General features: G+C 38.7%; 1 protein-coding gene across 1 annotated transcript in view; it reads right to left on the bottom strand.

Moving 5' to 3' along the window:
- Positions 1 to 26,848, bottom strand: part of LOC129750849 (trithorax group protein osa-like) — a 340,339-nt gene that overhangs the window by 297,609 nt on the left and 15,882 nt on the right. Inside the window, exon 2 of the mRNA XM_055745953.1 lies at positions 568 to 2,179. Within this exon, the coding sequence (XP_055601928.1) occupies positions 568 to 1,446 (879 nt within the window). The 5' untranslated portion in view covers positions 1,447 to 2,179. The remainder of the gene's footprint in view (positions 1 to 567; positions 2,180 to 26,848) is intronic.

The following is a 26,848-nucleotide window of genomic DNA, read 5'->3' on the forward strand; positions in this document are numbered from 1 at the left end:
GAGTTATATTTGGCGAAAAAAATAAACATACATTTCTGATGGTTCCGATCCAGGAGGAGACGAACTAAGTGCGGGGGATGAATCAACATCAATTGGGTCTAAACTGGTCCGAGGAAGGTGGTGCAGAGCTTCTACAAGACTGTTGCCGAACCATGAACTTCAACCACGATAAATGTTGGATTGGAACATTGAACTTGAATGCGCCCAACGCCACGACAGCGAGAAGGTTCGCTACCATAATCGGAACACTTGTTTCGATTTTCTACGGGTTGCGTTCGGAAATTTTCCCCATGGGAGGATGCTTTGCCGCCGGTTTTACATAAGCGGAATGCAGCACACCGGTTGGTATGCGATGGTATTTATGTTCCGAGACACAGAACTGAGAATCACATTACATCTGGGAGATGTTGCGTTCCGTCGGTTCTAGTCAAGTAAGTTCCATTTATGGGAATGACCATGGTATGTTAGAATGGTTAAAACTGTGTTTTCTGTAACTTTATGTTTAAAATCAAAATAATTCTCTGCTACTGGTAGAATACCCCATGAGAAAATAAAAGCAAAACTTACCGGTGGTGGCGGACGATACGGTTGGGACCCGTGGGGACTGTAGGGTCGAGGTGGCGGTGCCCAACCTCCGGGCTGGTGCCCGTAAGATTGGGGCGGCTGTCCCGGTGGTGGTTGCTGCTGTGGTCCCCCACCGGATTGTTGACCCGAGGGCGGCTGCTGAGGTTGGTTCGGATCGTAGTTGTTCGGGTAACGGTGCTGCGGATGGGGTGGCGGATGCGACTGAAGCAGCGAGTTCAGAGTAGGTGTAGGACCCTGCGTTTGTTGACTTGGGTGTCCTGGATGCTGCCCTGGTTGTTGGTATCTTTGTGGCGGACCCGGACGACCCGGGGGTACCATTGATCCCGGTTTGCCTCCCGGTGCCGCACTCATGCGATAATGTGCGTAGGGATCTGGCCCTCCCGGGGGCATGTTGGGGTCATGGTGATACCTTGGATATTGTTGGTGTTGCATTGGCGGTTGCCCATACATCTGATGTTGATGCAGAGCATGATGAGGGTGGTGCTGCATATCAACGTCTTTGCTATTACTGTTCGGATCTCCTGGTCCAGCGTTGCCGCCAGGTGGCATATGATGCCCGGAAGAGTCATAGGGATGCATTCCAGGTGCACCTTCCGCACCCGGATGTGGAGGATGGGGTGGACCCGAGGCTGGCGATGATGGAGGTCCCGTAGCTGCACCATTGCCTCCTCCAGGTGCCCCACCCGATGGCGATTTAGCTTTTTCCCCACCCATTACTGGACTGTTTTGATAATGCTTGGCACCTTGCTGAGGATCGGTTCCATTTTGCAAATTACTTGTCTTGTTTATCTGTTGCTGATCAGCACCTATGTCATTACCTCTTGCTAGATTTTCATGGATGTCAGTTTGGTGATGAGCCATCTTCCAATCACGCTCGTTAGCTCATTTTGCTTCACATGCCCGATGCCGTTTCGGTTGCCCCATTCAATTTCGAAACACACAAAACTGCCCGTCACGATCGTAAGTTGTTGATTCAAATAATATGCCAGGAGAGACAAATTCGCGCGTTTTCCGAGCTACACTTCACATTCTTCCGAAACTTCGCGATAATCACACCGTCATCGGCACTGATTTAAAATGCGCGCACATTTACACAAAAACCGGCTATTTTTCTTCGCTTGGGAGAACCGAAAAATCTCCAAACTGCCAGCAACAATTCGCAATTTCCGTTTCACTATTCAAGCTAGCCCACTTAACCCGACGACGCCGAGAGCTTTAATCTTCAATTTAAGAAACTCCTCCGTGGGCTCAAAACATACACAATTCGGAATAGCAAAAACGCGTATACACCGACTTCAGAGAAGAGGATCTCAAGAACAACCCCCAAAAGCTAGTTACGAGAAATCACCAGTGGGAAACCTACACTCGGAGACCCCGTTGCATAAACTCTTCGCCACTTATAGATTTTCTAGGCTCTTCTTCCCAAATAATGTGCGCCTAGCTATACTTTTTTCGGAGGGCCGTCTTCATGCTGGCTCCGGATCTTCTCCTCGGTGGATCGTGGAAAACAAAAACAAGACAATTCACACATACAACACGTGCGTCGACTTCGTCGATGGCGATGACGATGACGAGGGGCCGACGTTATTCGACTCTGTAACGAGAAAGAGAGAAGGGAAGCAATAAAATAAGATCAGATTATTATGCAATTTTGATTGCTGGTTCATTTTTTTATATGGATGTTGTTTTGGTTTTTTTCCTCTTCTGCTTGTGTTTCTTCATTCGATGGAGGCCGGGTGAGACCTCATGCTACCTCACGAATTTGACACCGTCATCCATAATTTTGTGAGTAATGACCCGGGAGGTGCTGGCTGGCTGCCGAGAGAGAGAGAGAGGGTGGAAAACCGGCGAAACATGTTCCTAAAATTAGCGTCATTATTCGTGTGCCTTTTGGAGCTGAAGGTATAGGTTTTTTGCTTGATGCTTTTCTACGAAATAATCTGTAACATCTGATTTTTTTATTGGATGGAGAAGCAGTTTAAAAAAAATATGAAACTAATTCGAATTGAATGGCGGCTTAACGAAACAGTAGATTTAAAAAAAAATGAAATATATTTTTTACAACTTAGTGCAAATGATTTATACGAAGGGGGTATAGGGCTCTCGCTGCACATACAGTTGCGTTCAAAAAAGAATGAAATCGCTTGAAGCTGCGCACCCACTTCCAACTTTGACAAGCTGCCATTTCTCTCTCGGTTGATATTTTTTCATGAAAATTTCACACAATCTAGTTCAACTATCCAACTAACATTGCACAAAATTTGAAGTCTTTACATTGACGGGAAACAAAGATACAGCTATTCCCGTAAAAAAGGGAAATTTGGGGTTTCTTCACTAAATTTGCTGTATCTTTAACCATTTTCATTGAAAAATCTTGAAATTTGGTCAAAAGATGTGAAAATGTTTGATCTAATACCAGGCCAAGTTTCGTCAAAATCGATGAACGTGATCAAAAATGGTGCCGGGTTGAAAATGAGGTTCATTATCGCCCAGCAGACGATTTCATTCTTTTTTGGACGGATGTTTATATGGAAATCATCGTAATCCATTTATTCTTGGTATTTTCTTTCACAAAACCAAAATTTATTACAAAGAATGTTGTAAATTGATAGGAACTTTATTCTTCCTTTGTTTAGAAACAGAAATTGTTTCAACAGAACTGGTATTGAAACACAAGAGCGAATAGAATATTCGCTTAAATTGTAGATCAAATTTGTTTATCGGTATAATTATCAGGTCATTTCTGAAGCTCTGTTCTTCATATTTTGAACTCTGTTGAAACATTTTCTCTTTCGAAACAAAGAACGAATGAAGCTTTAAGCAATTTATAACATTTTTTGTGATAAATTTTGGTTTTGTGAAAGAAAATACCAAGAATACATGGATTACGATGATTTCCATATAAACATCCGTCCAAAAAAGAATGAAATCGTCTGCTGGGCGATAATGAACCTCATTTTCAACCCGGCACCATTTTTGATCACGTTCATCGATTTCGACGAAACAACTTGGCCTGGTATTAGATCAAACATTTTCACATCATTTGACCAAATTAGAAGATTTTTCAATGAAAATTGTCAAAGATACAGCAAATTTAGTGAAGCAACTCCAAATTTCCCTTTTTTACGGGAATAGCTGTATCTTCGTTTCCCGTCAATTTAAAGACTTAAAATTTTGTGCAATGTTAGTTGGATAGTTGAACTAGATTGTGTGAAATTTTCATGAAAAAATATCAACCGAGAGAGAAATGGCAGCTTGTCAAAGTTGGAAGTGGGTGCGCAGCTTCAAGCGATTTCATTCTTTTTTGAACGCAACTGTACATACAAGAGGTCTGTTGGGCACACATTAGAGATTTTTGTTCACAATTTCGCTAAAGTTCAACTGAAATGTCGATTCAGTCAGTGAGCATATTTCTAATCATATTCTATCCAATAGAACAATTATTTTGATTTTTCATAGATCATCAGTGAGGAACCAAGCAAAAAAAAGTTAATAAAAAATCAAATGTTACCTTAGGGCACTTCACATGAAGTCATTTTTGTTTGCCCAACGGCTTTCTAACACATATGGCCTGAGCGAAAGCCCTATGATAGACAGATCTCGGCAACGTTACACGATTTGTCTCTGTATCGTGTGACCAACATCTTTAAACCAAGTCTTGGTGAATCTCGTTTTTAAGCCTCAGATTTAAGCTTTTTTTGCCTTGAGAGCATATGAGATGAAAGCTCAAATCTGAGAAAAAAAGCTTAAATATGAGGAAAGAAGCTTAAATCTGAGAGAAGTTCACACGGACGTTGCCGGGATCTGATGATAGATCGACAATTATACTAGTATTTCACAAAATTTGAGCTTTCTAGAGTTTGTGTGAGATAGAGTAGTTCTACGAAAATCGGGCTTTTTGGACTTTTGTCATAAAACTGCAATAACGCAGAAACTACGCATGTCTGTAATTGAAATTCAGATTCTTAAATAGAAGGTTTTTAAAATCTTAATGTACGGATTTTCCCCCTTTTCCTCGTTTCCTAGAAAAGAATTGGAAAATGCAGGCGAGTAAATCGCAAAATGACATCTTCATCCCCCAAGATGCATGAAAATTTCAAATAGGTGCCGTATGGTCATTAAAAATCACGGTGGCTTCCAATTTGTCAAGAGCACATAAAACTTACAAAGTTCATATACACCTATGAAAGAGGTCAAAAATCCAATGCCTGTACTGTACCAAAGATGATATGATTGGAAAAGCACTACTGGCATAAGGACTCGAGCTCCCAAGCAAAATTATCCATTCAAGCGAAACAAGAAAAACCTTTTACGAGATTTTCATTCCATTGCATTCATCTAAAAAATATATAGTGAGAATCAAACTTACTGCAAAATCTCATCTCGGCTTGCCAGTCCGGTATCTTACCCAGTGCACCATATGAGTCGGTTAGTCTTTCTACCACCGCTGAATACAAAAAAAAACGGCTGTCTGCCGTTTGACCGATATTTTTTTCATCCTCTTTTGTCTTTGATTGGAAAGGGATAAGAATGGAGTAGAAACCCGATCAGAAGAGAAAAACAAAATTATATCAAGATGAGATATTTTGATACTATTTTTTTTCCTATCAAAATGAGATATAATTTAGTACTCGTAGGATGTTAAAATATCTCAAATTATAACAAAAAGTCCATGCAAGCATAGCAAAATTATATCACCCCTTGATAGCATTATATCAAGATTATATCTCAATCAGATAGGATTTAGACTACCAAAAATGCAAGAATATGAGTCTTGCATACAAGCTTGTATGCAATTTTTACGCGCATTACTTGTATGCAATGTTTGACCATTTCTTGACTCCAAATCGCGATATAAACAAAATACGACGGCCAAAGCGCGATCCCGGAGGCTGTACACGACGATGCTGACGAAGTTTGACTGCGTGGTAATGGACGACGAAACCTACGTCAAAGCCGACTACAAGCAGCTTCCGGGACAGCAGTTTTATACGGCAAAAGGAAGGGGAAAGGTAGCAAATATTTTCAAGCACATGAAACTGTCAAAGTTCGCGAAGAAATATCTGGTTTGGCAAGCCATCTGTACCGGTGGCTTGAAAAGCAGCATTTTCATAGCTTCTGGGACTGTCAACCAAGAAATTTACGTGAAAGAGTGTTTGAATAAACGTCTGCTGCCTTACCTGAAGAAACACGGTTGCTCCGTACTGTTTTGGCCGGATTTGGCATCTTGCCATTACGATGAAAAGGCCATGGAGTGGTACGCCGCCAACAACGTGCAGGTGGTTCCCAAGGACAAGAACCCTCCCAACACGCCAGGGCTCCGCCCAATTGAGAAATACTGGGCTATTGTCAAGCGGAACCTAAAGAAGACCAAAAAAAACTGCAAAGGAAGAGCAGCAGTTCAAGGCAAACTGGCTTTCTGCGGCGAAGAAGGTGGACAAGGTGGCTGTACAAAATCTGATGGCAGGGGTTTAGCATAAGGCCCGGAAATTCGGATTTGGAAAAGTGGAAGCCTAACTGAATATTTTTCCTGAATTTTATACTAATTAAACTTGAAGTGGAAGCCTAACTGAATATTTTTCCTGAATTTTATACTAATTAAACTTGAAAAAGAAATTTAATTTGATTTTTTAAATAAACGATTTCACCGATTTACACGCGTTTTCCGTTGACCAAATTTTGACCGTATCACCCTTTACAACCCTATAAGGATATTGTCGAATGATGTACCGAAGGCTGTGTGAGTTTCCTAGAGGCTTCCAACTTCTTAGACAGTGTTTTGTTCTGAAGAGTATCAAGAAACGAAGACATTTTATACCCTGCTGGAACAAACGGGTCGAGATGTTTTTTCCTGTTTTACTTTGAAAACTGATTCTGAATGCGAAATTCACAATAAGATTCTGATATCTTTTGAAGTAGAGGCGAAACAGAATCCATGTTATGATGATTTGTTTAGTTTGGTTTGACTCTGAAGTTGAAATTTTAGCTGTTTTGTGAGCTCTGGAATATTTCAATAACTTTTTATTAGTTCTTGTTCAGTTTGTGCTGTTTTTTTTTATATAAATTTTGAATGTAATTTTAGATTACAGAAATGTTTATAATGGACCAAATAGAAGGTTATCTTCTGATCATATTATGATATTTTTTGGCAAACCTATCTCAGCTTTTGAATTAGATTTAATTAATGACAATAGCATTTTCTCTAATTATTATTTTAATTATGAGTTTCACTGCCAACCGCTCGCTCCACGTCTCGACTTCAAGTGGGTCGTAGCGCAACAAAGTTGTATACAACTCAACTTCCCACCACCGGCCGAAACAATTCACTTCTACCCGGTTGCGTGTTGGTAGATTTTTTTGTCGGTCGGTCGTTCCTGTCTTGCTGACTCCGGCCGGAGCTTAAATCTTTCCTGTGACTTTCGGCACCAGAAATATAAGGCAGCCCGGTGGGAGTTGAAGCATAAAGTATCCAAACCGAAAGAAGTCAAGAGTTAACGAAACAGGCGGACTCGGGCACCGAAAAATCAGAAGAGGCCACAGCAGAAATGCCAAAGTCGATGAGGCCAACGAAGAAAACGACGAGGAAAGAACAACAACTTGTGGAGAACGAACGAGTAAAAAAGCCACGATGAGTTGTTTGTGAAGAGCTCGGGCCAGGGTAAACCGGACCTCGAAAACCTGCCTGCCAGTGCCTGTACCAGTGATTTCGAAAAACACAAAGCTGGCACACGGACAAAAAATTACCGTGCTCCTAAAGATGGGGTCCCTCATTTCTGTCCCTGGTCCCGGTGGGTATTAAGAAACTGAGAAAAGAGCCAACACAACACAACTTAAAAGCGAACAAACGAACCAAAAACCAAGAGGATGAGAAAGCACAAAAAACCTCAACCATGAGCAGTTTTTTAGGCTAGTCTCTTCTCATCCCTCTATTCGTACTCGGAGTAGTTGTTGCCAAGTTCAGGCACAAGTTTCTTTTGCTTCAGCAGAGCTACATGACGATGGGGTCTATTCTGGCCGACCTGGACCGATGTTCAGCAATTCAAAATGCTGTGGCTCCGGCTTTTTTTCCTCCCCGTTGATGATGACTACGACAACGACGAACGACCGAACGATTAATACTTTTTTTTCTTGTCCATGTGCCTCAGAAAAGTTCGTTTTGCGTTTGCCGTCCTTCGTCCAAACTGTCTTTTCTGGTAGGGTCTTACTGGGCATAATCAGCAGTAGAATAGTAGGAACTTGCATGATGATGATGACCAAACCGCCGCGATTCGTGCTTGTAAAATCAAGACGGAAACCACACGGTTGGAGTGGATTTGATTTTCCCAGCATTGTCATAGCGCACCAGCAATCGCTGAAGAATGATTAATGGAAAGTTAAATCTATCTTTAAACTAAGCCGGAAGTTTTTGTGGAAGTTTTTCTTGAATATGAAGTTTTTTTTCTCTATCCGTTGCGTTCAGGTTTGATAAGGACTGTGTTCGAAAAAAGTGCAACACTTTCATTTGTAAATAACTTTTGAGCAGATGGATGAAAATTGATGGTTATTTTTGACCCATCCCTTTTCAGTGGGATATAGGCAGAGAGGGGAGAGGGGAGGGGGGCTTCTATACATTTTTTTATTGCACAACTTGAGAAATATTCGAGCAATTGGAACCAAATTTGGCTTGGAGTAGTATTTGGGTACGTGAAAGGATTCTATGAATATATGATACCCTTCTCTCCATTTTGTGGAGAGATAGAAAGGGGGAGGGGGCTCCTTCACATTTTCCAGCATAATTGGAAAACTTTTAAAGCATATGGGTCTAAATTTGGCATGGGAAGGTATTTGAATACGAGAAATGTCTATGATATTTTAAGAACCCTCTGTTCTTCCTGTGGGGAAATTTTAAGGTGGGAGGGGAGATTCCCTCATACAATTTTTTACATAACTCGAGAACTTATCCAGCAAATGGAACCAAATTCCGCTTGGTAAGGTATTTGAGTAGTTAGGAGAAATGTTTCTATGAATATTTGGTACTATTGCCTCCTTCCAGTGGGGTGATCTGAAGGAGAGAAGGGGGCTCCGTTACAATTTTTCGCATAACTCGAGAACTAATGGAGAAAATGGAAACAAATTTGATATTAGAGGGCATTTGGAATCGATGAATCGTAATATCCTTATTCGAGACTCCTTTCTCCGTCCATTGGGGATAAAGTTAGGGAAGAGGGGAGATCACATAAAATTGTTTTGCATAAACCAAGAACTTATCAAACAAATGGAACTAAATATGACATGGGAAATCATTTGGGTACGAGAAATGGTTCTATGATTATTTGAAACACCATCTTTTTCCAGTAAGTACATAAGAAATGGGGAGGGGGTCCAATACAATTTTCTTGGTATAGAAGTAATCAATAAAAAAAAACAAATTTGACCTGAGAAGGAATTTTAGTACAAGATATGTTTCTATGGATTTTGCGGACTCTTCTGCATTGCAGTGTGAAGAGGTGAGGGACGATGGGGGTTCCAAATAAAAGTTGATGTATCGCTTAAAACTTATCAACCAATGGGAAGGGGAAAGGGGGCTTCATACAAGTTTTTTGGCATAAACCGGGCACTTAAGATACCTACAAAAAAAAAACAAAATTCAAATAATTTCTTAAAATTACATTTCTTTTTGGAAGGGGAGGGGAGGCCGGGGAAGGTTCCTATTTTGGTTTAAGACCCCCTAAGGGTTCACAGGAAGTGGGAAGGGGGCCTCCCAAACAATAGACAAATGTGTGCATAGCTCGAGAATCGATCGAACAAATGGTACCAAATTTGGCATGGGAGTGTATTTCGGTGCGAGGAATGATTTTATGATGGTTTAGTACCCTTCCCTTTTTTTTGTGGAGAAATAGGAAGGAGGGAGTCCCCCTTACACTTTTTTACATAACCCGAGATCTATTAAAACAAATAGAATCAAATTTGGCATGTAAGGAAATTAAAGCACGAGAAATGTTACTATGGTTTTTCAAGATACCTCCCTTTTTTCAGCGGAGATAAAGGAAAGTGGGGGGAGGGGTCTTCCATACAATTTTTGATTGCATAACTCGAGAACTATTCAATTAAATGGAAAAAAAATGCATGGAAGGGTGTTTGGGTATTAAAAATGCTGCTATGAATATTTGGCGCCCCTCACTCCTTCAATTGGGTGGGTGGAAAGGGAGAGGGGAGGGGGCCCCTTACAATTTTCATCATAGATGGAGAGCTGATCGAGCAAATTTGGCATATGAGGATGTTTGAATACGAGAAATGTTGCTATGATAAATAGACGCCCCTCCTTTCTTTCAGCAAGGAGTTTCAAAGGGGGAAGGGAGGTTTCATAAAATTTTTTTAATGACTCGAGAATTAATCGAGCAAATTAAACCAAATAAGCAATCAAACGGGTTTTGAGTAAAAGAAATATTTCTTTTAATATTTAGTACTTACTGCTCAATTCAATGTGTAGAAAGGAAGGAGAGATGGAACTCCCTTACAAGTTTTTGCATAACTCCAGAACTAACCAAACAAACGGAAACATATTTGGGGACGAGGTATGTTTGTACGATTGTCATAAACCCTTATGCTTTGCAGTGTGGAGGGGTGAGGAAAGGAGGGGATTGGGAATGACAGGAGGTCCCATTACCAGTTTATTTGGCATAAATCGAGTATATATCATGAAAAAAGGACCATATTTTATTAGATAGATTGTGTACGGTTTGTTTTAGGCCCTTTTCAGGGCGGAGTAGGCAAGTTTAATTCATATTTTATTTAAAAAAAAATTAAAACTATTATCAAATAAATGGTGTCAAATGTGGCATGTGACGTTTTTCAGATACTTAAAATGTTAAAGGGGGAGAAATAGACAGCCCCAAATTTGTATGGGAAATTCAAAACCTGTGAAATGTTATGCGCTGCAGGCCAAAATTGATCCTAGTCCTGGTACAAGATCTCATGCCAAATTTGGGCCAGATCGGATCACGGAAAGGGATCGCTCAACGAGCCTGAAGTTTGTATGAGATTTTGAGACATTTTGTTCGGGAGAAACATGAAAAACCAGTTTTTCATCAATAACATTGGTTCCCGTCGGCCAATTTCTTTCAATAACGGATTTTCTTAAAGCCTAAATTATGAAAAATATTTCATTTGAAGTCTGCATTTCGATAAGAGCTATGATAAAAAAGTTATTAGGCTTCAAAAATGGGCTAACTTTTTTCAAGGATGGTATTCAGCACTGTTAATGAGTCATATATTTGAACATATCGTCGCCTCATTGACAATCTCATACAAACTTCAGGCTCGTTGAGTGACCCCTTCCCGTGATCTGGCCCAAATTTGGCATGAGATCTTGTACTAGACCTAGGATCAATTTAAGCCTGCAGCGTATAACTTTTTTAAAAGTCGGGTCATTTGGGGCAATCTAGGGAGGAATTTATATCAATCAAATAATTGAAGAACTTATGAAGCTTATAACAAGAGGTGAAAAATTTCTGATCGTGAGACAATTTTTTTTTTTTTTTTTTTTTTCATGCGGCAGCTTTATGAGAAATCACACGGCCCTTTTGAGGCCAAAATTACTCACCGCGGGGGAAAGCTAGGTAAATGAAATGGGGAGGATTGGGAGGAGACCGCAATACACCGGGCGGATTAAGAATGTGTGTCATTTAAACTCCGGTTGCTCTCTGACAAGTCAAACCCTGGCGAACCAGGACTGGGCTTGCCAATGAGCCATATTGCGAGCGAGGGTATTTTATATCAGTTGTATAATGTGTAAATGTGTAACACTGTGTCATGTGAAGTGAGCAACAAATAGTAGCTTTGGTTTGGTTTGTTTGCTGAATTCGTCGTGATATTAAGTAGTATTGTGTTGTCTGAAGTGAGCAACAAATAGTAGCCTTTGTAGGGCTGAGTTTTGTTGTCACAGTGAGTAATATTGTGTCATGTGAAATGAGCAATGTTTGAATTTTGTTGTCACAGTGAGTAGGGTATTGTGTCCTGTGAAGTGAGCAACAAATAGTAGCCTTTGTAGGGCTGAGGTTTGTTGTCACAATGAAAAGTATTATATCGTGTGAAGTGAGCAACAAAAAGTAGCCTTTGTAGCGCTGAGTTTTGTTGTCACGGTGTGTAATGTGAAGTGAGCAACAAATAGTAGCCTTTGTAGGGCTGAGTTTTGTTGTCACAGTGAGTAATATTGTGTCACGTGAAATGAGCAATGTTTGAATTTTTTTGTCACAGTGAGTAGTATTGTGTCATGTGAAGTGAGCAACAAATAGTAGCCTTTGTAGGGCTGAGGTTTGTTGTCACAATGAAAAGTATTATATCGTGTGAAGTGAGCAACAAAAAGTAGCCTTTGTAGCGCTGAGTTTTGTTGTCACGGTGTGTAATGTGAAGTGAGCAACAAATAGTAGCCTTTATAGGGCCGAGTTTTGTTGTCACAGTGAGTAGTATTGTGTCATGTGAAGTGAGCAACAAATGGTAGCCTTTGTTGGGCTGAGGTTTGTTGTCACAGTGAATAGTGTTATGTTGGGCCCTACCTGTCACCTAACCTTACTCGATTCAAAAACTTTGAGCCCATGATAGTTTTCTCTTGAGATTAGCATAGATTGGCGTATAAAAATATTAACAAATGAGTAAGTCTTAAGAGATTCAAAACAAATGCGTGGCTACTCTGTAATAATATTTACAACTTGGATACCATAAAACAGAATCTCTATTAAAAGGTGTTTATCACTGCAGCAATTGCAAAAAAATCTACGTCAAACGAACAATAGAATAATTAATAAATGACCAAACAAGACCATACTAATGACAATGCTGTTCCTCTAAAGCCTCATCGCTAACTCTGAACATCTTCTCAGAGCAACTTGCCTCAATCTGTTTCGATTGAAAGAAATAACACTCCTATTTTTAATTCCCAATATTATCTTCCTGGACTGCCTTTATATTATTGTTTTTCAAAATCGTAACATCTTTCTTCGACTACCTTAATTGAATTTCAAGTCTAACCGAACAATAGACAAATCTACCAAAAAGCGTTGAAACGAGAAAGAATTATTGTTAACAGGAAACTGTCCAAAAAGCATTCTGATCCAATGAGCCTCTAGTTCTTGTAAAATGCTTGATTTAAGAATAAGCCTTCGAAATTCATAAACCGCAAATGCACACTTACTAGAGCATTGGGGAGACGAATACTACTACCTTTACCTTGCCTAGTAACACATTGAACAGTTATTAACCCTTGACCCATTACAGTCTAGGATACGGGAACACCTCTGAATCTACAGAATACCGGACCTGAAATATAAAACTTTATTAAACAAATTGTATGAAAAATTATATCAGGTCAAACAATCATTACTGATCGGACCATATTGAACACTGGTAAGACGTTTGTTTAAAGCCGTGGGGCCAACACGTAGGTTCCGTTTCACTGGTGTTTATCAGTGATCCGTTCGTGTTCGCAAGATCTGGTGTGATACTCTCACTATTCGATTCTTTAAGATCTTGCGCGACAAGGCATACCCATTTATATCAAAGTGATATAAATGAGCCTCTTACCATGCCCACGGAATTTCTGATCGTGAGACAAATTAAAAGATTTATTTTTGGAAAAAAAGGTTGAGTCATCTTTGTATTGCATTTTGAAACTCAGCTGCAGCTCTCATTTTAAAGCGATTGCTTTTGAAATATACTGTAATTTGATTTTAGATCATACCAACGAATTAATTAGAATTTGAATAATTTTAGGAAAATTTCATTTATTTTCAAAAAGTGTTGCAAAGCACACCGGGTCAGCTAGAGATAAATAAAAATGTGACATACTTTTTGAACATTCCCAAATCAGCGCAGCATTCTGTAGCTGATCTACAGTATTTTTCCGAAGCATGTTTTTCCGTTTTTTTTCCTTTGAATAACGGAAAACTGAAGTGTTGTAGCTGAATATTGTCTGAAAAACATATTTGAGCTACATTACGAGGATCCCAAAATTATAAATTTTGTAAAAATCGATTGAGAAACAAGACAGATATACCTACTGGTTTTATTCTGGAGTGTCAAATTGGCTCTCCAGGGACTGTAACGGATAAAAAATTCTGGTACGGATGAGGGTTAATGGGCACACAAAACACATTAATTTAAACCAAAATTCCTCACTTTCCAAGTTCGTTCAAAACAACAAACTAGGTCCACATGAGAAACTGTAATATTAACCCATGTTTGAACATTCAATTCTCATTTCTTATTAACTAAATACTTTTGAAAATAAAACTTAATCCTTCATCTGAGGAATCGGTTGTTGAAATTGAGATTCAAGCACCTCCCTTTAGCTCATGCATTAGGCTATGATAAAATCTCCAACCGGGGATAAGAGGGTTATGTGCAGAATATATGTCCTTTTTAAAGAAATGCTCATCAGTAAGAACAAGAAGAGTAGTTGCAAAATTGCTACCACCAACAAACCAAGTAACCAACCGAAATTCCCGTTTCTCACGTGATCAGATTTACGCGCCAAAAAATCGCAACAAGAAAATCGACAATCTCCGCTGCAGCAAAGCGCGATTGTATCACACTTCTTGGCAATACGAGCCCCCCATAAAACATTCTCCGCTAGTTGGCTGCAGGAGACTGCCGTTGCGATATTTATCGCTCATCCCCAGCCCTCACATCCGCAACCACTTATCCACAACAGATAGTGGAAGGATGGGGAGAAAGGTGAACTTCGACACCCTCCCCACAATACGCTCCCCATTGCATGTAAAAGCCGGCTTTGCAGCATTTTCGTCGTTGTTGCCTGGGTCCGGATTCGGATGCACATCGAACGGAGGAGCACAAGAACCCTCTCACTGCATCAGAGTGACGGCGATGCTATACGAAGGTACAATCTCCTCCATCCGAGTGAAGCGAGAGATAAATACATCCAAAGTGGTTCTACACTCGCAAAACACTGGCTCTGAATCTGAAACATGCCATGGCTGCAACATCTCTTGTTCGTTGGAAGGCCGGATTGGAATGAGAAAAAAAGAACACACGGCGATGGGTTCAAATTGCACCTTGATTAAACGGACATTCTCCTCTTTCTCCGGGGATTGCATTTTTGGCGGGATTTGGCAAGCCGTCATCGAACACCGATACGGTGATGAAGGTGGAGGAAGAGGAAAAGGTCGTTGGGGATAGCTCAATCATGGCCAGGCAATGAATTTTAACAAGATTTCGATTGTTTGATGAGTGAATAAGGCCGGTCGTCCGCGTGCGATCGTCGATTGCTGCCAATCAAAAGCAATCGGTGATTTGCGAGATTTCTTCTTCTTCTTCCTCTCATCTCGTTCCTATGACGTCGATGGATTTCGAGTGTGCACCGCAGTCCATATGTTGTTGTCCATGAAGAGTGGGTCTGTTCTCTATAGTAGAGACTGGCCGAATTTACCGCCATTTAGCATTTTTTTTGGCAGGGTTAACCCGGAAAGCCACGACTAAAAAGCGAGCGAAAAATAACACACATGCCAGGCCACAACACAGAACAGAGCAGAGCTAAAGGGGATTTTCGTGTAGCATCGTTTATGCACGGTAGATAAGAGTAGGTACCACCACGAGAATACCTCTTCGCTCTTTGGGGCTGCTGCTGTTGGCAATCATGGCCAATCTAGCAGTTCTGATTTGGAGCTCCCCGGTATAAGCTTGAACGAGAAAAATAACGACTCATAAATCCGCATCTTTATAAGACAGCCGGCTCAGCTAGCAGAGGAATGCTATCGAGCCAATCTCCGGAGGGGCCGGCATCAGCGAAATCGCTTTCCGCGCGTCGCCTTAGCGAAATATGCTGCTGCTTCTGATCTTTGACATCCCGCATTCATGGAGCAGAGTCAGTGTTCCCAGTCAGCTTCGTCGCTGACGCCGTTTCTTGGTCGTTCGTCCGTCCGACTTGGATGGAACTACTTGAAGCGAGACAATAACGGCGAAGCGGGGAAAAAATTGAACGACGATGACGATGCTTCTTGGACTCTGCCTTTTTGCGTTCACTTTGTTGGATCTTAACACAACAACAAAACTAGTCAGGTTAGATCTTAAGCTAGCTGATTGGTGCTCCAGCAGGAGGCGGATTTTTGTGAGTGGTGGCTTAGCATTTCAATTAATATTTTGTGTTTTGTTTGGGCCTTTCGGTTTGGGAGATGTTTGAGCTTCTTCTCAATCTGTTTGCAAGGGCAATTCACAACAAATAATGACACTTCTTTTATTCGAGCATTACAATTTAATTGAATTTATATGACTTAATGTACATGCAATTTTGATTACCAGGGTGGATAAAAATCAATGATTTTTTCAAAAAAATCAAAAAAATCAAATTTTTTTGATTTAAATCGGATTTTTTTTATTTAAATCAGATTTTTTTGATTTAAATAGAATTTGTTCTATAAATTGCATTCGAGGAAAATATTTTGGTATCCGAAGGTTCTCTGTCATGTGTTATTCAGGCTGTATAAGTGAAACATTCATGATTCATGATTTTCAACATTCATCAAAGACCAATGCTTTTCAAACTAAATCCGTTTCGATTCGACTTTGTATCTAACGACTTGAAACGGTTGACGGTTGTCTTGGAAAATTTTGTTAAATTTCTTCGTAAGCTTACTCCTTTGTAATGCATGTTTTCTACTGTCCTCGTCTAATTTTATAGTTAGAATACAATTTTTAAAGCTCTTTAAATTAAAATGGTAAATTTCATGAACAAATGAGCAATTTCTTTACTGAATGAAAATATTATCGAAATTCACCAAACACTACGAGACTACGAGTTAGAATTTAGCACTCAATCAGCCTTCTTTTTCTCTTGGTTCAGAGAAATCAAAATATCAAACAAATAGAATAAATTCTAATTCATTACTTTTAAAAAAGTTGAGCGTTGAAATTTAAGCAAAAACATGAAAAATCAGATGACTTTATTAAAAAAAAAGAAAAGAAAATTTACTTCAGTTTGATTGAAAGAAATGAACAATTTGCCAATGCCAACTTCATATCAAAATATATTCATTGAATTAAATTAGAGTAAAATTTATGAAATGTCCACGTGGACATTATCCAAAATCCAACCAACCGTGGACAAGCATTTGACATTAATCACAACTTTCGGAATATCACAAGGAGCAAGAAAAAAAATCAATTCTTAATTCCCGAGGGGATGCTTCGACGCTTTAAAACGTGGAAAAATGAAAAAAAAAACCATTTCATAATCACTAAATTTCAGGTATTTTATTCACTGAGAAACTTTGATTTAAATCACTGATCAAAATCAAGTGATTTAAATCGTGATTTAAATCATGATTTAAATCACTTTGATTTAAATCAAATCCACCCTGTTGATTACTTTTTGAAAATGTATCTTACAAGGCGGAAATGGTTATTTTTAGTAGTGTCCTTGTCCTTGCTGTCAAAACTATATTTTGGATCTTGGGAGGATGAATTTCTGGCGAACAGCCTCACCCTCAGCCTCAGCCTGTCACTTTTAGCGATAAACCATCATCTTCTAACATAACCAACCCATAACAGGCGACAAAAATAAACAAAAAAAATGTGTGTGACCGCGACCGGTCATTAGGAACCAGCGCTTTTTTTTACATATTGATACCAATTACCGCCCATCTCTAAAAGCTTCGAAGAACATCAACTATTGAGAAATCGAAAATTAAATTTTTAAAGGAATCGTACCATACTCAAGATTTAAAAAATTGTAATTTGAAATTTCAAATAAAAACAAAGACCAGTTATTTGAGTTTAAAAAAGTGAATTTGGATAGCACAGCTTGGAAAATAGTGAATATTGTTCACAAATAGTTAGTTTGATGACAGAATGTTTCCTATTTGTTGTTTTGAAGCTACAAAAAGACACAGTACCGTACTTAAAGATGATTTTAGATTTATTTTCAATTGTTCATTGTTTCAACACAGGATGTTTAGCTCTTGAACTAAACACTATCACTGGAAAATTATATTGGAAATATTTTTTTACATTTCCAAGTTTGCAACAAAGAGTTCTGAATTCATGCGGCACATAAACAAATTTTGAGTGATTTTTTTTTTTATTTTCATCGAATTTTTAGAGACAGTTTTGAACTCTAAGTACCGGAAAAATTGTGAGTTATTTATTTATAGGACAAATCAGTCAGAATTCAACAGGTCAAAATTTTTTTTTGGAAGATTATCATAAGTTTTGAAATTTAAAACTACATATAGTTTTGAATTTCAAAACTTATGATAATCTTTTAAAAAAAAATTTTGTCCTGTTGAATTCTGACTCGGAAAATTAGATTAGAGTTTCGGTTTGAATCCCTGATGTTTGAATAAAAATTAATGTTAACTTTCATTTGTATTTTTCTCGGTTTTGGATCTTAATTTCCGGTTTTCCCGGTACGATTTTAAATTCCCGGTTTTCCCGGTTCTGTGGCCACCCTGATATTGTTTTTTTTAATTTTTCAACATAAATTTCACATTTCTAGCCAGTATACCTACTTAATTACATTAAATGTCTCGTGTCCACTTTCTTTCGAACTCAGTCCATATATGACCCTAACCGTTTAATCAGCCCGTGCGAAAGACCTGTCCATGGGGGAGGGGGTTTCGGAATTCAAATTTAGCCAAAAAGATTAAAAACATCAAAAACTCACAATACATAAGGAAATTGTTTTCTAACACTATTTTCTTACTTATGATTATCACACAAACTCAAAAAATATTAAATTTTACTGATAAAATAAATCAGACTTATCAAAACAAAACAGAACGAATGTTTCAAGTCAATGCTTTTTCCAGTAAGTCATCATTCCAAAGATGTTTTAAATTCTGAACTAGAAATTTGATTAAAATAATTATAAGTAGTCTAGTTTTCAAATTTAAAATCAATATTTCCGCACTACCAGAAAAGAATGCGATTCAAAATTTCGAATAAAGCATCAAACATAAGAATAAAAGAACAAAAATAGCATTGAAAAAAAAAATCTGAATCGAAATAAATGTCGGATTAGGTTAAAAACTAAGCATGGATAAAAATTGTTAGAAAAATGATAATGACAGTTATTTATTGTTCATCTTAATTTACATTTTCAATTGGTTGAAAAATTCCGCTGCAGAATCTGGAATTGGAAAAAAAATAGATAGAAATTATGATTTTCAAAAAAAATTTTAGGAATTTATTCAATTGTTCACAATTGAATTTGATTTAATAAAAAGAAGAAATTGTTTAATTTTATTTTAATACTGCCAGTGATCAAAGTCAAAGATAAAACTTTTTTCAAAAATTCTTCCAAGAGTCAAGTTCGTTTTTTAAGTTTAAAATAATAACTTTATTAATTAATAATACAGGGCAAGAAGACCATGCGGTAAAAATGTAGGGCAAAATAGTTACTTTGAAGTGAAATTAGGGTAAAATTAGTGACCAAATCAAGACGAAAACTAACTAAAAAATGACTTTGAAAACTAAAATAAAAGACAGTTCTGTTAGTTGAAAAACGTTTTTCGAAAGGCTCACTAGTAAAGAAGCAATATGTTGGACAAAAGAGGAACATTTTAAATGAGCTAAGATAATTTAAGAAAAGCGACCACAGAATGCTAAAGTTCTAAGAAAACAATGGGAGGAAACCAAAAGATTGTTCCCGAAGGACTAGGAAACTTAGCCCGACAAGAACTTCGAGTTTATCATTTTTTTTAAACCCACGAATGTTGAAAATTCATTCTATAGTGTATACTAGAGATGTACCGAATATTCGGTCGGCCGAATATTCGGCGCCGAATATCGCCGAAAAACCGTTAAGCCGAATATTCGGCTCACCGAATAGTTGAGCTTAATATTCGGCCGAATAGGCCGAATAGGCCGAATATCTACTACAGACTTGTGAAAATTTTCAAATCATTTTGGATAAATTATAAAATATCCAAAAGTAATATTGTAAAAGCTACACAATCATTAAAAACTGGCTTCAGCAAAACATCTAAGGTGTATCCGCGTTTCTTTCACTGTAAATCGTACAGGAGAATGCTAACAAGTATCGCTTTATACTTTGATAATAGTTTATTCCAGATTTTCTGGATATATTCAGGCTAGCCCATAAATCCAGTAAAGATTCTAGATAAGTCAATCTAGCCGGAATGTCCAGATATTGTTTAGAACTCCCCGAACTTTGCTCGGGTTTATTCAGATGATTTGCTAAATCATGTAAAAAACTCAAATTTCTCTTTAAAAAAATTAAGTTTTTTATTTAAAACTATTTTTCAAAAATTTCAAAATAAACATAAATTTTTCCCTTTTAATTTTTTTTTTCAAAAATCGCCCTAAATGTCTGACCGTGTGGATACGTGTGGTTGAAAGTATGGTATGCTTAAAGTTTAAGATCATCTTTCTTTTCAACAACTATTTTGAAGATACCTTGCTCAAAATCGACCTTCATCTTATCCAATATCATAGAAGCAATTTCAAATACAACATACAAAACAGGTGCATAGCTGTTTCGACATGTTTTGTCCCAGATTTCACAGGAACGCAATCTTTTTGGTGATAAACGCCCTAGAAGCGACTAGTCATCTGATGTCTTTTCCGTTATTGGGACATTTTAAAAATTAGAAAGACACCTACTTATCCCCTTCCCCTATATCATAATATTTAATATCATTCGGTTGAAAATAATCGACTTTAAACATGAGGGGCATTGATATGGAAAAATAGAAAGCATTGAACTAATCGCATAAGTGTTTTCATTAAAAACTCAATAGAATATTCGACCGAATATTCGGCCGAATATTCGTTTGGCCGAATAGTTGAAAAGGTCAATATTCGGTATTCGGCCGTTCGCCGAATACCACTATTCGGTACATCTCTAGTGTATACACCCAACAAGAATTTTTCAATGTCACCAAAACAGTTGAAAAAGTCTAAAATTACATTGAAAAAAGTTATAAATTCGTGATAAATTTACAGAAACCAAAAATTTTAAACAAAGTTGTTATATGTAAGAAATCTACAAATGCAAAAAAACAGCACATGTTCATTGAAAAGTTTAAAAAATTTACTTTAAATTGAGTTAAGATTTACATTTACAGAAATTTCATTTCATGAAAGAGTATTTTTTTAGGTAATTTTAAACGAGTGAATTTTTTTTGGTTCTTTATTTTCTAATTGGCATTTAAGTCTTTAGGAAGTAAATTAAAGAGTTTAAAAATTTGCCCGACGTTTCGGCCTTTGATCTTGGCCTTCTACAAGGGAGAATTTGCATTATACTGTATGTGATCCTGAGTGTATACTGTGTAAAGAGAATTCCTGTTGGATTTTAACCTGTTTTTAATGATTTTTTTTTAACTCGCAGAGGTCGTAATTGAATAAAAACTGTTTTTTTTGTCTGGACACATTTCTTGTAGCTTACTTGTAAATATACTTTATTTACAAAAAAGCTACAAGAAATGTGTTCAGACAAAATCCACCTGTTTTTATTCAATTAGGACCTCAGCGATTAAAAAAAACATATTTACAAGCAAGCTACAAGAAATGTGTCGTGAAACGTCAGGGAAATTGTAAAACTCTGTAATTTGCTTCCTAAAGACTGAAATGCCAATTAGAAAGAGAAACAGTCATGAATTAAAAATTGGGAGGTCCTTTTGAAAATGTAACAAAAAAATGATAACCAATGATTTAACGATTGATTTGGTATATTTAAGCGTCCTGAACTCGAACCTATTGTAAAATTTTGTGTAACACCTTTAGTTTTTGTGATATGGAGTTTAAAAGCTTTAAAATGTAACAATTTGAAGTGAAACCAATCACTGATAACTGATGAAATAACAAATCTACATTAATTAAAAATTCTGATTCATAATTTGTTCAATTAAGGAATAATATTTGGATGATGATGTTGCATGATCTAAAAAAGTCAAATTCTACAGATTTTACTCTTACTAATTAGAAAAGAAATGATTAGAAGTATTTCTAACATTACCGAATAAAGTTTTAAAAAGTTGAATCTATTGTTCAATCCTGCAGAACAATTAGAATTGTGCTTTAAAAATATCTAAAATGAAATTTGGTTTTGAATGCGATGTTGAACATTTAGAACAGTGGTTTTCAAACTTTTTTCACTCAGCGCCCCCTTATAACGATTTTTTTGGAGTTTACGGCCCCCAGAAGTATATTAAAGCAAATTTGTGTAGAAATACAACAACAATTGATAGTTTAAATGCTTTTTTACCGCCCCCTTGCAGGATCTTAAAGCTCCCCTGGGGGCGGTAGAGACCACTTTGAAAATCACTGATTTAGAAGAACAAGATATTTAAAATGAAATAACGCTAAAATAGGTTTTCTAGTTATAAAGTTCCGACGGCCATCGTGAGTGGTGAACACCCGATACATGATTTCAATCTTATTGATGTATAAAATTAGTATTCGATGAAATTATTTAGAAGTTTAAATGGTTGATTTCAAACTCTGAACTTTTTTAGTTACACTTCTTAATAAAACGAGGTAGGGTTTTTGTATGTAATGTTTAGAGTTTCAATACGAGAAGTTGATTGAATTGCAAATCGAAATTCACAATTAAAAATTAATTGTCTAATCGTGAACAGCATATAGGTAAATATGTAGTGTCGTAAAATTAAATGTCTTAAGCCTAGGGTGATTCAAGATAAATTTCCGCCGGAGGCGAACAAAATTTCTAACTTGCTTGGTAACACCTATTTAACACCTTTTAAAATAAAGTAATTTTCCGCCCCCCTCCCCCGTTCGCACGGCCTTGTCTATAAGTGTCCTTTTTTTCAACCGAGAGGGAAGGTTAATATTCGAAAGGAAGGAAGGAAACTGTGTAACAAACAAAATAATTGTTACTTGTTGCAGTAGATGAATTCAACCATTGATAAAAAAAACTAGTTTTATTATTTGCCAGCAACCACAGTACTTTCAGTAGCACGTTCTCTTCTGAAAAAATTGGATTGAATTATTTTATTTTATTTACATAGTATTCCGTCTTACGACATAACTTGACGAACATAATTCCTAAAATTCACTCGGTTCATAGCAACCGTTCTCCAATTTCTCGGGCACCCCACGTTCGCCAGATCACGCTCCACTTGGTCTAACCACCTTGCTCGTTGCGCCCCCGCTCGTCTTGTTCCTACCGGATTCGTAGCGAACACCTGTTTTGCAGGACAGTTGTCATGCCCAGCCCAGCGTATCCGGCCAGCCTTCACCACCTTCTGGATACTGGGTTCACCGTAGAGTCGCGCGAGCTCGTGGTTCATCCTTCGCCTCCACACTCCGTTCTCCTGTGCGCCGCCAAAGATGGTTCTTAACACTCGTCGCTCGAATACTCCGAGTGTAAGTGTACGCAGGTCCTCCTCGAGCAATATCCACGTCTCATGCCCGTAGAGAACAACCGGTTCAATGAGCGTCATGTACAGGTTACACTTCGTGCGAGGTCTAAGTCTTCTCGACCACAGTTGCTTGTGTGTTCCATAGTAGGCACGACTTCCGCTGATAATTCGCCTCCGGATCTCACGGCTGGTGTCATTGTCTGCGGTCACCAGTGAGCCGAGATAGACTAAGTCTTCGACTATCTCCAGCTCGTCGCCGTCGATCGTGACCTTGCTATTACTGGACAAGCGGGTTCGGTCGGTCTCGGATCCGCAGGCCAGCATATACTTCGTCTTGGACGTATTAATCATCAACCCAATCCTTCCTGCTTCGCGTTTCAGTTTGCGGTAGATCTCCTCCACCGCCGCAGATGATCTGCCGACTATATCAATGTCATCGGCAAAACAGATAAGTTGACTGGATCTGTTGAAAATCGTGCCCCGCATTTCGCCCACCGCTCGTCGAATATCACCTTCTAGCGCCACGTTGAACATCATGCAGGATAGACCATCACCTTGTCGAAGCCCCCTGCGCGATTCGAATGAACTCGACAACTTACCCGAGATCCGCACACAGCACTGCGTTCCATCCATCGTCGCCTTGATCAGCCTGATCAGCTTCCCGGAAAAGCCGTTCTCGACCATGATTTTCCATAGCTCGTTACGGTCGATCGTGTCGTATGCGGCTTTGAAGTCGATGAATAGATGGTGCGTAGGGACTTGGTGTTCCCGGCATTTTTGGAGGATTTGCCGTAATGTGAATATCTGGTCCGTCGTTGACCGTCCCTCCATGAAGCCGGCCTGATGACTTCCCACGAATCTGTTTGCTTGTGGCGTTAGGCGGCGGAGTAGGATTCGGGACAGCACTTTGTAGGCGGCATTGAGGACAGTGATCGCTCGGTAGTTCTCACAGTCCAACTTGTCGCCCTTCTTGTAGATGGGGCATATTACCCCCTCCTTCCACTCCTCCGGTAGCTGTTCTATGTCCCAGATCCGGATTATCAACCGGTGTAGGCAATCGGCCAACCTGTCCGGGCCCATTTTGATGAGTTCAGCTGCGATGCCATCCTTCCCAGCCGAATTGGATTGAATATGGGTCATTTGGGTCATGACATACCAATGTATAGTAGTGCTTTTGTAATTTGATACAAGTGGAATTCCAGTCGCCAAATCTCTAAATTGTACACCCAGAATTTCAATAATAGCAAGGATAGGATGGTAACATATTTGAAAATGTTTGAACCCATAAACAATCGCAATGCCCATGCCAAAAACTTTCAGTGATGAATCCGAAAGCGGAAAATAAATTGCACGAATCTTTGCTAATTTTTCTAGGACCGATATAATTTATTGAGCAGCTCAACAACATCGGAAAGATCCGCGTGGAACCACAATCAGAAAGATCAAAACACGTGCCCCGCATTCGAAATGAGACGACACGGTCATGGATCCGCAACAAGCAACGACCCACGGATTCACGTTGCTGCTCCTACGCGAGCTCTAGAGAGTTTCCCGCGTAAAAGTTTATCAACAAAACGCAAAACAGCGCGCATTCAACAAACAACGCAGGTTGACGGTTTGACGGGGGAAAAGCAGAAAGAAGACCGAACCGACCAAATGGGCGATAAGATGATAAGCGCTGAATTAAGCTGTCTGTCGAAAAGGAAAAAAAAATGAAGAAAAAAATCGGTGAGCGGAAAACAAAACAAAAAGCTACCGCTATTTAAACACATCGCGTGCTTCTTTATTCATGGGTTTTTTTCCGGCGCTTTCTTCTATTGGGAAATAAAGACAAGGATTGTGCATCCAAATCCCGATATGAATTCACCCTTCGCGGAGCACCCTCTGAACGGAAAAGAACAAACAAACACGCTACATATGAAGGAACGACCAAATGTGGATGCCTCGATAAAACGTGATCCCTTTCCAAAGCGATTTTTTTCTGGCAACGTTCTCGTGCTTGGATAAAAGCGAGCAGCATGTCAATCCTGGACCGGGACAGCTTCCGCTGACTTTCTTCGGGCCGGAGATCATCTGAACTGAACTTTTCAGCCAACGAGCAGCCATGGCAGTTTATTGGCCACTTTGCGCGATTCCGTCGAAAGACCGTGGACTTGATGATGACAACAACCAGAAGAAAGTAGCTAGTTGACTGCAAGAAAAAAAAAAGTCTAATGAAAGAGAATAACAAATAACCGATTTCATAATAAAGAAGAACGTTCCGGGAAGTTGCGGGAAAAAAAGAACCTGCTGAACTGAAGTCGGTCCCTCCATTCTTGGGCCCGGAACGGGACTGACTTTTGATGGTCGGGTCCCCCTTTTCGAGAAAAAGATTTTTCCATGGACAAGGAAAGTCCCATTTTCCTTCCTCCGCGCTCTACAAAACCAACCCATCAAATTTTGGCTGTAAAAACGAGACAGACATATAACACAGAACCGCACAGCCAAAAGAGCCGGGTAGTTGATTTGATGATTGACTTTTCAAAGCATGGCTCCGGCCGGTTGATTCCGATGAGTTCGTTCCATGCTTGAGTTGCGGGTATCTTGCTTCGTACAGTTCTTAGTTAAGATACTGGAGAAAAAAGCCCCAAAACGAGAAGAGAGAAGTTAATCATGCAAGGCAGATGGCCTTTGTTTTCGTTATTGTTTTGGTTTTTCCCGCTTGTTTCGAAGCTTCGGGTACACGCATTTTGCTACTCCTTCAAGCATTCTTATGCCTCTGGTGGAGGAAAAACATTGGCAACATAAGCCCTCTGCATACTTAAATTGTATGGCAGAGTGCCGGTGAATTTTTGATCGAGCAATAAAAACAGGAAGAGAGAGAAAGTCGACCGGTTATTTTTTCGGGGGGGAATGTTAAGAATTTCTTTGGCGTTCTTTTTTTTAATGAACATAATAAAGGTCAGTACACGGCAGCCGCAAAAAAGGGGTGGACGGCTATTTTTAATTGGCCCGAATACGAACTGGTGGTGGTTTAGGTAGCTGTTGCACCTTTTGGTTTCCTGAACGCAAATATAGGTACTTGTTTGTTTTGAAAATTTTAGAAGGGAACTTTAATCGTCGAGTGAAGTTATTGGGGGGCAGTCGTTTAGCCCGATGGCGAACGTGTTTGGCTTATAAGCCAGAGGTCCAGGTATCGAAGCCCACGACCCAAAAATGTAGGTTAAGGAAATTTTATAAGTCTTTGGACGTAAAACCAACACAAATATGACGAAATGGAACAATGGAACAATGGAACACAAAAAAAAACGGAAATTGTAAACTCTATGGACATATAAGATATCGAAGATACGGTGTATAAAAGGCAGTTCCGAGTCGTGTTAGAAAATATTACGGCGAGTAGAATTCGAAGAAAAAGAAGAGTGACGTTAGTTTGTATCCAAAGGTACCTAACATGATGGGACCATACCTTCTATTTTTCTACACAAAACGTAAGTGACACAAACGAACGCACACGCTCCTATTTTAAACTCAAAATCAAGTTGTTTTGATTCAAAACAGCACTTCAGTGGCAGCCCTAAAATTTGAGTTCGACTGGACAATCGCAAAACTAAGTTCTGATAGGCATAGTCGAACTCCATTTTATCCTTTTTATTCATACTCCCGGTCAAAACAAAAAAGGGAAACTTCCGGATGTTACTTCCCACGGGAAGTAAATAACATCCGGAAGTTTCCGGACATTCCAAGCCATTCACCATATGATGACAATGTACAATATACAATCTTTGAACAGCCATAACTTTTTTGTTCTAAGCCAAATCGAGTTGCAGTCTTCAGGTGAAATGTTAGTCTTAATTGAAATTTTAAAAAAATAAACAAAATTAAGTATTCGATTGGTAAAGAAAAAAATGTTTGATAAAAAAAACAGTTTTTTAAGCTTCTTCAGAAAA

This window comes from Uranotaenia lowii, chromosome 3, assembly GCF_029784155.1.
Source record: "Uranotaenia lowii strain MFRU-FL chromosome 3, ASM2978415v1, whole genome shotgun sequence".
NCBI lineage: Eukaryota > Metazoa > Arthropoda > Insecta > Diptera > Culicidae > Uranotaenia > Uranotaenia lowii.